This window comes from Gavialis gangeticus, unplaced genomic scaffold (genome assembly GCF_001723915.1).
Source record: "Gavialis gangeticus isolate Ggan-Ray unplaced genomic scaffold, GavGan_comp1, whole genome shotgun sequence".
NCBI lineage: Eukaryota > Metazoa > Chordata > Crocodylia > Gavialidae > Gavialis > Gavialis gangeticus.
In genome coordinates this window covers 63,597,840-63,610,053 of record NW_017729033.1, presented here as the reverse complement: position 1 = coordinate 63,610,053, position 12,214 = coordinate 63,597,840, and the positions used below count along the sequence as shown (strand labels likewise).

General features: G+C 40.8%; 1 protein-coding gene across 1 annotated transcript in view; it reads left to right on the top strand.

Annotated features, from left to right (window-relative positions):
- ATP8A1 (ATPase phospholipid transporting 8A1) overlaps positions 1-12,214 on the top strand; it is a 216,192-nt gene that overhangs the window by 60,311 nt on the left and 143,667 nt on the right. Inside the window, exons 10-14 of the mRNA XM_019525855.1 lie at positions 1,049-1,160; positions 2,278-2,443; positions 5,333-5,460; positions 7,632-7,709; positions 10,501-10,589. Coding sequence (XP_019381400.1) covers positions 1,049-1,160; positions 2,278-2,443; positions 5,333-5,460; positions 7,632-7,709; positions 10,501-10,589 — 573 coding nt within the window. The remainder of the gene's footprint in view (positions 1-1,048; positions 1,161-2,277; positions 2,444-5,332; positions 5,461-7,631; positions 7,710-10,500; positions 10,590-12,214) is intronic.

Here is a 12,214-nt window from a genome sequence, read left to right as displayed (position 1 = left end):
GGCAGTGCTACGCTGGCTAGCACTACGGAAGAAAGAGACTTGGGGGTCATCATTGACCACAAGATGAACATGAGCCTGCAATGCAATGCTGCAGCTAGTAAAGCGACCAAAACGCTGGCTTGCATCCATAGATGCTTCTCAAGCAAATCCCAAGATGTCATTCTCCCCTTGTACTCGGCCTTGGTGAGGCCGCAGGTGGAGTACTGCATCCAGTTTTGGACTGCACAATTCAAAAAGGATGCGGAGAAGCTTGAGAGCGTCCAGAGAAGAGCCACGCACGTGATCAGAGGTCAGGAAAGCAGACCTTACGATGACAGGCTGAGAGCTATGGGGCTCTTTAGCCTGGAAAACCGCAGGCTCAGGGGTGATCTGATGGCCACCTATAAGTTTATCAGGGGTGACCACCAGGATCTGGGGGAACGTTTGTTCACTAGAGCGCCTCAAGGGATGACAAGGTCGAACGATCATAAATGACTACAAGACCGTTTCAGGCTGGACGTAAGGAAGGATTTCTTTACTGTCTGAGCCCTCAAGGTCTGGAATAGCCTGCCATCAGAGGTGGTTCAAGCACCTACATTGAACACCTTAAAGAGCAGATTGGATGCTTATCTTGCTGGGATCCTATGACCCCAGCTGACTTTCTGCCCTTTGGGTGGGGGGCTGGACTTGATCTTCCGAGGACCCTTCCAGCCCTAATGTCTATGAAATCTATGAAATATTTCTTGAAATACTATAATAAAATTAGTTGGTTAACAAGAAAAATGTATAATATCAATTATTACTTTCTATTTTTCTCTTATGGCACAGGTATGACTTGTATGTTTTGTGAATTGCATGACCAGTTGGAGACATTTTAAAGGGGGCAGAGTTTTCAGAGCACCTGGCTAATGAGAACCAGACCCCTTCAGGCACCTATAATCACTAGTTAAATTTGAAATTTGGATTTGACTTGTGCATTTTGGTTCTTACTAGTTTCCAGCTGCATTTCTTCTTTGTTAGGAAATTAATTGTTTTTTTACTGAAAAAATGTAAAATTGCTTCCTTTTAGTACTGTTCCACTGGGATCTGATCAAATTCTTCTACGGGGAGCTCAGTTAAGAAATACACAGTGGGTTCATGGAATAGTTGTATATACTGGACATGATACAAAACTTATGCAGGTTTGTATAGATAGTTTGTAAATTCTCTATTTTGTTAATGTTGATACCACTATTTTTACAGAAACAGGGGTGGGTTAAAATATTTTAAGTAAAAATGCTAGCTCTTGGAATAATAAAATCCAGTCTGCCTGTGACAGAGCAGGCCTTGTTAAGGTCAGTAAAAGTTCAAGATATATTTCTTTTGTGGCACTTATGTACATGTAAGCTTTTTCAGTAGTAGGCATGTTTTTTTCCTGCAACTTACATTGGAAAAAATATTTCTCAGTAACCTAAATCATTATTGCTTTGCCCATTCAACCTTTGTATTATTTTCATGATTATTTTTTGTAAACTGTCCCATTGTGGAGCTTTCCTCAGAGCACAAAGGTAAGTATTCTTTTACAAACAGTGTGCAATTTAATTCATGTGAAAAGTACATCAGGAGAATGTCAAAACGCCAAATATCAGGACTTTTTTGTTTTTATTTAATTCATTTTCTAATTTGCCCAGCTTAGTCAGGTGAAATGGATTATCCTATCTTTGTTCTATTAACAAGGTTCTCTGTAGTTTGGGCTTTTTGGCTGCTTGCAGACATTAAAAAAACAAACAAACATTTAATTAATTTAAAAAACCACGCCTTACCAGAAGGAGCAGTGTGTTACTTCGACCCAGCTCCACAGCGCCTGTATAAATTGGACACTTCAGTGGGGCTTTTTGGCACTTTGAGTCGATCAGCTGTTAGCTAAAAGCACCAGAAAAGCCCCACTAAAGTGCCCGATTTATAAAGATGTTCAGCAAGCTGGGTCCTCTTCTGAGCTTGACACAGGAGCGCACAAAGTTTAAAGTAAAGCACCACTTCTTGTTTTTTAACATCTGCAAAAAGCCCTTGATGTTAAATTTTACTACTAGTTGTTGTGGTTGTTCTCTGGGATTAAGTATGAATTACTTTGGTACAAGTTAAAATTCGGTGTTTTTTTTTTTAAAATCTTTGTAATGAAACGAACATTTATGCAGTCTATATTATGAGGTTGGGACAAAGTTACAGAAAGGTATGTTAAAATGGTATTTTATTAGGCACAATAATACAGTATTACAGAGCTGCATAGCTTTCTCTGTTTATTTTGTTAACTTTTTGCAGAATTCAACAAGCCCACCTCTTAAACTGTCCAACGTGGAACGAATTACAAACATTCAGATTTTGATTTTGTTCTGTATCCTTCTTGCCATGTCTTTGATCTGTTCCATTGGTTCAGCTGTATGGAATCGAAGGCATGCTGAAAGAGACTGGTATATCAGTCTAAACTGTAAGTATCAAAATAATTGTATTAAATATTTTGTTGTTCCAATGGTACATAAGTTTCATACTTGGCAAATAGAACTGTTAAGCATTCTTCTATTAAGTATATTTAAATATTGAATTTTTACAACATTGTATATATGTGTGTACATAGAGTGAAGCTAGCATACTATACTATCTTATTACTAAGTTCTGAGAGTGGTGAATTAACTTAAGGAACAAAAGTTTGGCATTTCTCTCTCTACCATCTTTGAGCTTCATAAGGGAACAATGTTGGTGCTTTCTGTCACCTCCTTCCCTAGCTCAACAACCTCTCTGTAGACATAACCCGCTCCTGAAGATTTCCTAGGCACTCGTATCACATTCCATGCAGCTGGTACTGACCAGTTTTGTTTGTGATAAATTCTTCCTGTCCCTCTTTTTTTTCCATTATCCCGATATATAAAATTGTGACTTTAAGCTACTTCTAGTGAAAGATTTTACCCATATCTCAGCCTTTAGTTGTTTAGTCTTCAGCAGGTAGAAAACAGAGCACTGTCTTATAGGTTGCGGTGAGAGAAGAAAGATATCTTAAGGGTAGCCTTTATGATTAGGGACCTACTGAATCTGAGGCAACTGCCCTCCCAATTTTTTTTCACAGGCAGAATGCAGCCATTTTGCAGGTGGAGCCCCCCCATGCCTCTATTTGGCTGAGGGGCCCTGATGGCCCTGCTGTTCACCATCGATTGACTGGAAGGGCTGCCTGTCATGGGACCCCACCCTTTGCCACTGATTGGTGGAGAAGGACCGGGATCACATGACAAGCAGCCCTCGCCACCAACCAGCAGTCAGGTGTGGGGGTGGCAGCCATCTTGCCAGCAGCCATTTGAGTGGGCATACCCTCCTCTCCCCTTTCCCAACACAGCCAGCTGCTGCAATGCCCTGAGGACTGCCAAGTTTTCTCTTCAATAACTTGGTGGGGGGGAGTCACAGATTTTGCAGGCGCTGCTCAATTGGGCAATGCTGGATTTCACAACATCTACAAAATCCTTTTGGTTTTGGTAGGTCCTTACTTATGACCAAGGATCTTGGTTTTCCCTGATTTAAAAAAAAAAAAAAAATTGCAAATTCTCTGATGATAATCTCAAAATCTGTGATTTAAATGAAAGGCCCCTCAGAGCCCGTTGGCCCTGCTTGTGCCCCTCACATCCCTCCACACAGCCCCCCTGGCCCTGCTCAGGCCCCTCGCTTCCCCAACCACAACCCCTGTCCCCCAGCTTCCATGGCTATGAATCCAGGAACCCGGGTCTGTAGCCCCTGCCCCCAGCAGGAAGTGGCAGCTGCTGCAGCGGAGCAGAGCCCAGCTCCCCCTACTGCCTGCCTGCTGGGGGCTCGGGCAGGGGGTTAGCTCCCTGCTGCTGCACACACTTCTGGAAGGCAGGGGGGACCAGTGTCCCCCAGATCTGTGCGTGGGGCAGGGGCAGGTTCACGCTGCCTGCTGTGGGCTCAGGCTCCCACCCTGCTGCTGTCCCCCAGGACCTCTGCAGCCTGGCGGGTGCAGCCCAGTGCTTCAGGGCAGAGCGGGGCCATGCAGGAAAGCTGCTTGCTGCTGTGAGGTCTGTTTTGCCCTGGTGACGCATCCCTCGCTCGCAGGGCACAACCACTGCCCTTGCTGCAGCCCTGTGTGCAGGAGATGCCTTGCTAGGGCAGCATGGAGCTCGCAGTGGGAAGCAGCTTTCCAGCACAGCCCCAAGCTGTCTTGCAGCGCTGGGTCGCACCTGCTGGGCTGTGGAGGCTCCAGGGTAGGGCAGCAGGGTAGCGAGCCTAAGTCCACAGTGGGCAGTGTGCACCCACCCCCATCTGCGCACAGATCGGGGGGGCACAAGTACCCTCTGCCCCCCCCCCACTCCCCAGGAGTGCACGCAGCAGCAGGAAGCTGCCCCTGCCCCCTGAGAGAACCAGCTGCAGCCCCGTCCCACTCCCTGGCAGAGCCCTATGGCCCTGGATCCCAAGCTTCACGTACCACCTGGCTGGGCAGCAGCCCAAGCCCTTCCCAACTCCCTCTCTGTGGGGGGGGGCGGGGTGTCTCAATTTCCCCCCACCCTGCCACTTACCTGTTGGAGCTGCTCTCCAGGCTGCCTGGAACAAAATTCTGGGGTGTTTTAAATTAAAAAAAAAAAAAAAATCTCAATTCTAATAATTTTAACTTATTGTTGGAACTCCAAAAAAAAAGAAAAGTAGTGTAAAAGTATGCTATTAGTTATGTTTTACATCAGTGTTTTCATTCCAGAATTTAGAGTGCATCATGAAGTTGGTAGAACTAGTGATGGGTGAAAGTCAAAGTTTGAGCAAGTATTCAGTTAGGAATCAGCTGTGACGTGTTTAAAAGAAAAAGAAAAAAAAGAGGGGGGTGTATGTAATGTTTGTGATATTTTGGTAAAATTTCACTTTGCCTTTTGCAAAGATCATAAAGATACTATGGTATTTTGCTGCTTTTGTTTCAAAGTACTAAAAGAACTAAGATATGTAGACATAGAAAACCTTCTGTCCCACAATTCCCACTTCAAAAACATTCTTCAGTTTCAAAGGTTCATATTCAGAGTAAATGTGCAATTAGTTCTTATTTCACATCCCTACAAAGAACATGCTAAATTGGAAGAATACAAATTCTCATGTTTAAAAGCTGAAAAACAGAATTATTGTTTACATTAGATCCTGAGATCCTTGTTCCCTGAATGGCCTTAAAATATAATATAGGAAGCAGTATGTGTGTAACTTCTCAAATTTCCTAGAGAAGTTATACTTCAAATAAGTCGATCAGTGTTTTGCAGATCTGTGTAAATTGTTACCTATTGATTACCTAACTAAAAATGTGCTTGGTATTAAATATGTATATATTATTTCTTATTTTTAACAGATGGTGGTGCTAACAATTTTGGACTGAATTTCTTGACCTTTATTATTCTCTTCAATAATCTCATTCCAATCAGCTTATTGGTTACACTGGAAGTTGTTAAATTCATCCAGGCATATTTCATAAATTGGGTAAATATGATACTTAAAGGGCAGTGATATGTTTGATACTTGATCTTTTTAATAAAATGTTGCTTTAATATTAATATTCTTGTTTTAGTCTTTTAATAATCACTTCACACCTCTTTTTAAGTATGCAGTATTAATCATAGAATCATAGAAACCTTGGACAGCGATGATGTTTACAACATATAGTATGTCTTTGCTGATTGGTATAGGATTTTTCTCTATGGCACATTTTTCAGTGTTTTATCCTTTCTAATTTTTAAAAGTTTCAAGTAACAGGATTTTATTCAGGTGCCTTTGTTCAAATTGTTTCAAAATATAGTATATAGAGCTTTGTCAAGAAAGTAGTTTAAATTTTCTTGCATTTCATTTATTTGCTTCTAATTCTAACTCTTGTGCCACCTTAAAACATCTGTCTTCTGATATTTGTCTCCTTCAACTATGCATAAACCAGGGGTGTCAAAGATAGGGCTCTGTGGGCCAGATCTGACCCATGGGCCACATCATCTGGTCCCCAGTGTTTCCCATGGTATTGGAGTCAACATACAGGCAGCATGCAGAGCATGCTGGATGGTCCCATGTGCTGCATGCGGCACCCACTCTAGCTCATGTCTTAGAGCGGTGGAGCAGCTACCATGTGCAGCACAGCCCTGGAGTGACTGAAGAAGGACCATGCCACATGCAGCACCCAGTCTGGCTGCTTCACCACACACATGTGCAGGGTTGGTCTTTGTGCCCAGTTTGACCTGTGGACCAATCCTGCACTACTTATCCAGCCCTTGGCCAAATGAGTTTGACATCCCTGGTATAGACCATTAGAGCTCCCTGCTTTTAGTCATCTCTTAGCAGAGATATAGGTCTTTTTTGCTTTTCTGCTTCATTTTATGTTGGTGATATATAATCCAAATACAGTCATACAGTAGTGTGTCTGCAATTTGCATATTGGTTTACAAAATAGATTTGTCTTTTTCTAAACTTTCAAATATTACACATGTATTCATTGCTGTCATGGTAGTGCCCAAAGGTTATAGGCATTGAGAGACAATATAGGACACAGTTCCTCTTTGAGTATTTTTCACAATCTGAAAATAAAAAAACAGAAAATGAAGAACCTGGAAGAAAAGGATATAAAATTCAAGGAAGTGTTTAGTGTTGATAGGCATGTACAAAAGAATTGCTAACACAAGCATTAGAAATGCACAGTTATAGAACTGAAACACATTTATGCTGCCCTGTAGTGAGTGACACCAGAAGAAGAAAGGAAAAAATAAGAGAGTGCATCTTTGCAGATACAGCTGATCTAGGACTGAAAACTAGGGTTTGTGTAGTATTGCTACCAGGCAAGTCAGGTTGTTAGGGACCCAACTATGCTATATTTTAACATGGTTTAATTTCCTATAAGATTAAATCCAGCTCTTTTTTTTTTTCTTGCCAGTAATCTTTTTTAGTAACCACAGCATCGTATAATTAGTTCTGAAATTCTAGGTACTAATTACTATATTCTTAAATATAACCTTTATTTTAAAACTGTTTTTCAGGGAACGTTTTCAGGTCATTTCTGTTCTACATCCTAAATATAAGATATTTTATGAAATGTATTATTGCTATAGCTTTTTAATAGTACCCATCTTCCATATGTTGATACCATTATTTTCTAATATGCAAATAACTAAAACTCTCAAGCTTCATATGAATCATTAAGTTCATTTAAGACCTGACCACTTTTATATCTGCTCAGGACACCTTTACAAATTATCTACTTGTCTCTGTGGCTCACTCAACATACAATAAATAAAATTTAGATTGCATATATACAGGTTCAATGCATGGATCTTTATTCAGTTGGTCTATAAAGGCGTGGGCACATAGGCAAGTTGCTGTAAGGCAAACTAGGGTGTAAGGATGCAGTTCTACTATGCTACAGTTACTCTACAGTTTGCCAATGTGCAGACTCCTACAGTGTGAGAAATGAGAAGTAATTTATTTCTCAGTGAAGTATCTCAGCTGGTAAAATTCTGTAAGTTTGCAACTTAGCTTGCCCCATGGTCTTCAATGGTCTTGTTTGCCTTCCATGTCTTAAGTAACAAGTTATAATAAATGTTTACTTAGCTTATTTATTTGTCTTTAAAGACATTATAGAAAACTAACTTTTGACTTGCATTCCTTTTTTTCTTTAGGATATAGACATGCACTATGAACCTACAGATAATTCTGCTATGGCTCGTACATCTAATCTCAATGAAGAACTTGGCCAGGTATAACACATTTCTTGCTTAATGTCATGAAATAATTTGCTCCTTGGAATTCGTGAGCCTTTTCTATTCCCACTGTTAAATTCACTCACGTTCATTTATATTTTTAAATATTCTATCTTATAAATACAATCAGTCAATGTTATATTACTGTTAGACAGTCATTCAGTTTTTACAAAATCCCTTGCATGTGTGTATCACCCACACAAGCTATGGTAAAAGGCCATTATTAAAAGTGAAAAATCAAGTGATTCTTTATCTGAAGATAGGAAATGCCAGAACCAAGGTTGTCTGTACAACATACATTCAGCTCCTTTGTACAAGTAAAACTGCCTTGTGCACAGGGGTACAGCATGTGTATACTCCTGTATTAGGGCTTCCTGTTGACCCTAAAACAGACAGAGCTGGCTTGAGCTATAGACCTTCTTAGATGGCCCCTTCCCTCTCCCTACCCCATGCCTTTCCCACACTCCTGGATTCAGAGGCACATGACAGTTCCACTCATGCACCTGTTTCTCTGTGGGCTGTGAAAGGGGCGTGAAGGGGAAGATGATAGAAGAGCTACAGCCTTACCTAGCTCTGTCTGCTTTAGGGTTTTCAGAGAGCCCTAATGCAGCAGGAATGTGTGCACATGCCAGTCCTTGCTGGGTTGGCTGTGCAGCGGGCACATGGGACAGTGTTTCCTAGAGGTAGCAGCACCCATTGAAGAGCACTGAGGTAAGTTGAAGCGGCACAAACAGTGGGTACCACCACGTTCAAAAAGTTGGGGAGAAGTGCTGTGACTCTGAAAAGGCTGAGAACCATTGCTGTAGAAGAGTATATTTTCTAGTAGAAACAAACTCTGCTTTCCATTGCCTGCATTTCCCTTTCTGCCTTGTTTCATATAATCTGAGTCCAGTCTTCTTCATCTTTGGCTGCTCATACCAGTCCCTTACTCCTCACTATGCTAGTCTCATCCAATCTCCTTCTGTAAGTTCTAGTCTCACCTCTCTGAATCTGTTTCTGCTGCTTCATGTTTTTTGTCCAGCCATTCTCAGTATCCCCTGATATACCAGATCCTTGTTCCCAATGTTTTTGCCCAGTTGATTCTTGTTCTACACTGCCAGGATCCCCGTCTGGTCGGTCTCTGTCTTCCAATCTTAATCAGCGTTTGCTTTCCTCAGCAGACAGTCCCCAATAGCTTTGAGTCAGTCTACCTCTCTTTCTGAGTTCTTCACTCCAGTATCCCTCCCCCCACCACTACTTATACCTGTTTCTTTTGCCAATTCAGTACCCTGGCTTCTGTCAAATTTCTTCCTATATTCCACTGGTTCTCAATCTCTTCTTTCCCCCTCCCTTTGCATTTTGTACTGCCTCATATTCTTCCCCACTTATTGGCTCCAGTTTCTCTATCATCCTGTTTTCCTCCTGGGCTCCCACCTACCCCAACTTCTTATCCTTGTTTTCCCCCTCTCTTATTAGTTCAGGCTCTGGGTGGCCACAGCCAGAAGGGTCCCAGCAGTGGTGAAGAGGAAGTGGCTGAGCCTACTGTCAGGTCCCATTTTTTCCCATCACCCAGCAGCAGCTTCTACCTGGTTTCTCCTGCTTGTTGTGGCTGGGGCTCACAGGTCTGGAGAGGGTGCTGCAGGGACCCCAGCCTGCCAGGCTTGGACTGGGGCTGTGCACTCAGCCTGGGTCCAGGCAGAAGTTGCTGCTGGGTGCTGGGAAAAAGCGGGACCTGGTGTCAGACACAGCTGTCTCCCCACTTACCAGCACCAGGGCCCTTCCCAGTATGTCTGCCTGGGGAAAGGTGACTACAATTTAATATGAGAAGAATTGTTTTCACAACATAAGTTGAATTCCATTTACAGAAAAACAAATCTGAGTCAGATACCTACCATGGTAAATATTTGCCCCGCGCACCTAAAGTTTGAGAAAATAGTAAATCATTGAAAACAAGACCTTATTATTGGGAATGTAAAGGTACCTTAATAATAGACAAAGCTACTAGCCCCACTAATAATTGTATGATATTTGGGGGGTTTTCTTTTGAACCATCAACAAAAAAAAAGGCTGTTTTGACTTACAAAATTCACTTAATTCCGTTTAAGGAGTTTTTTCTAGCAGATTTTTTAAGGGGCAGGAGAGAGCCAGGGAGGAGTCGGGGATATCCTGTAGTACACATTCTAGTTTTCTGAATTTAGGAAGAAATTTGCCTCATAAACATAGTAGTACAGAACAGCTTTAAACATTCTTCTGAACTGTTCGTGTCTATGGAGAAAAAGGTCAGTAATTTAATATTGGTGTTTTTACAGTTCAAAGAAGTCAGAAGAATGTAGTACGACACCTTGTATTAAATCAAGGCAGTCTCCCTCTCTCCCTCTCACACAAAGAAATGTTATCCTCACTGCCTCCATTTTTCCTTAATTACTACATATGAATTTACATGGTAAAAACCCAAATGTCTTTTTAACAGTAATATAACATTGACTTCAAATATATCTACACCAAAACAAAATACTGATTGAATTTACAGTAAGATTGATTTAGAATATTCTAAATCAATCTTATTGTGTCATCTTTTGACTGGAACTATTAGGTGTCAAAGATGTGCAGTTTAGTTATAAAAAAGAAAAAGTATTGTGTTTATAAGATCTAAATACCCTTTTATATCCAAAACATTGTGTGAAACAATTCAGTGCAAAACTTAACTAAAAAGTTTGCTGTATTTACAGCGATGATTTCTTAAAATACAATAATAGGTATTGATTTTGAAATTGTGATTTTTTTTTTTGAAATTTTAACATTCTTTTAGGTCAAATACATATTTTCTGACAAAACTGGTACTCTGACTTGCAACGTAATGCAATTCAAGAAGTGTACTATAGCAGGAGTTGCTTACGGGTAAGTATTACATATGTTTATATAAAATAGTATTTTTATATATCAAATTAAAATTGCTTTTTAAAGTGTCCTCTTGGGTTTGAATATAGCCAAAAAACTCTTTCTTGTGGTCATGATTAAATGTTTTTGAGGTTGATGTTTTTCAACCTTAAGAGAATACCCTTTTTGGCAAACAGAAGCCAAGTTAAAAAGATTAGATATTTTTCTTGTTCACGTATAATTCCAAGATGCGTGTTCAGGAACTCTGGTGCCAATGATCATCCAACTTGTCTATACTATAAACAAGAATATACAGTAACGTATTGCTTTTTGGAAAGAACTTCTAAAGTAACGTATTAGGATGCTCGTTTAGTCATTTTCAGGTAGATATTATATAAGTACAAATCCTAAGAGTTACTGCAGTCACAGCATATCTGTCAAAAATACACAAGCTTTGCATAACACAAAAAAGACCATTAGCACCTTGATTGTCTATCCTTTAATTTTTGGGGCCAAAAATTAAAAGATAGACACCAGGTTACTTTTTAACTTCTAGAAATACTACATATCCTTTAGAACGCCATTAAATCTTACTGTCACGTCACTGTTGAGAAGTCTAGATTAGTGTTTCCTAAACTTTTGATACATGGGGAACAATTTTCCTGGATAAAAACTGGTGAGACACTTCATTCACTGGTCTGTGAGTTGGATCTGGTTCATGGGCACAATCCTGCACATAGTGCAGGGCCAGTATGGTCAAGGCCCCATCCAGCCCATTTTTGTGGCACACTAGTATGCTGCTGAACACCCTTTAGGAATCACTGGTTTAGACTGCTGCTTTTAAACTCCTCTGTGATTAAAAGATCTCAGTGTCTAAAAGCATGTCAGTGTCTACTAGCCATTTGGCAGCAGTTATAAGAACTCTGATTTTTTTTTTTTTTACTAGAGGTCCAGAAATCCTCATTCTACCTTAAGCATTTGTGTTCTCTTATGCAGTTACTTTTAGATCAAATACACTCTGTTTCTTATGTGTTTTCTTTTCAAATATTTAATCTCAGTCTCAAGTCCAAGAAGTAACAGTGATTTCTCTCTGATCTTTTGTAACATTCCAGAATCTGAGTTTCTTCTCAACAGCTGCAGGAGATTAATATACAACATTTTTGCTGTCACTTCCAAAAAGATATACCTACCATTTTTACCTGAATCCAAAACAACTGGATTTAAGATGTCCCCCCCCCCCCAATAATTAGATTGTATATATGAAAAACTCGTAAATTTGTTATAATTTCCAGGTATAGAATCTAATTATTGGAGGGGATTTTTTTAATTAATTCCCCCAACTACTATAGTGAAGAAAGCAGAGCAGGGGAGGGGGAGGCAAGCAGCTGCAGAGGGACCAGGTGACCCTCTTAGGTCCTGCTACTTTCCACCACCTTTTTCCCCTCCAGCCTACCCACCCCCTCTCTGCAGTGCCTGCATCCTCTGCTGCCTGCCTCCGCTCCCCCCCAGCCTTTGCTTCCTACCAGTTCTGTCCCCTTTCTCCACAATGTGCACACTTTTTTTACTGAGAGCTATATGTATCTACTGACATGTGTACAGGTTTCCCTCGATTTATGTGGGTCCTCCCACCACAGATTCCCCCCCCC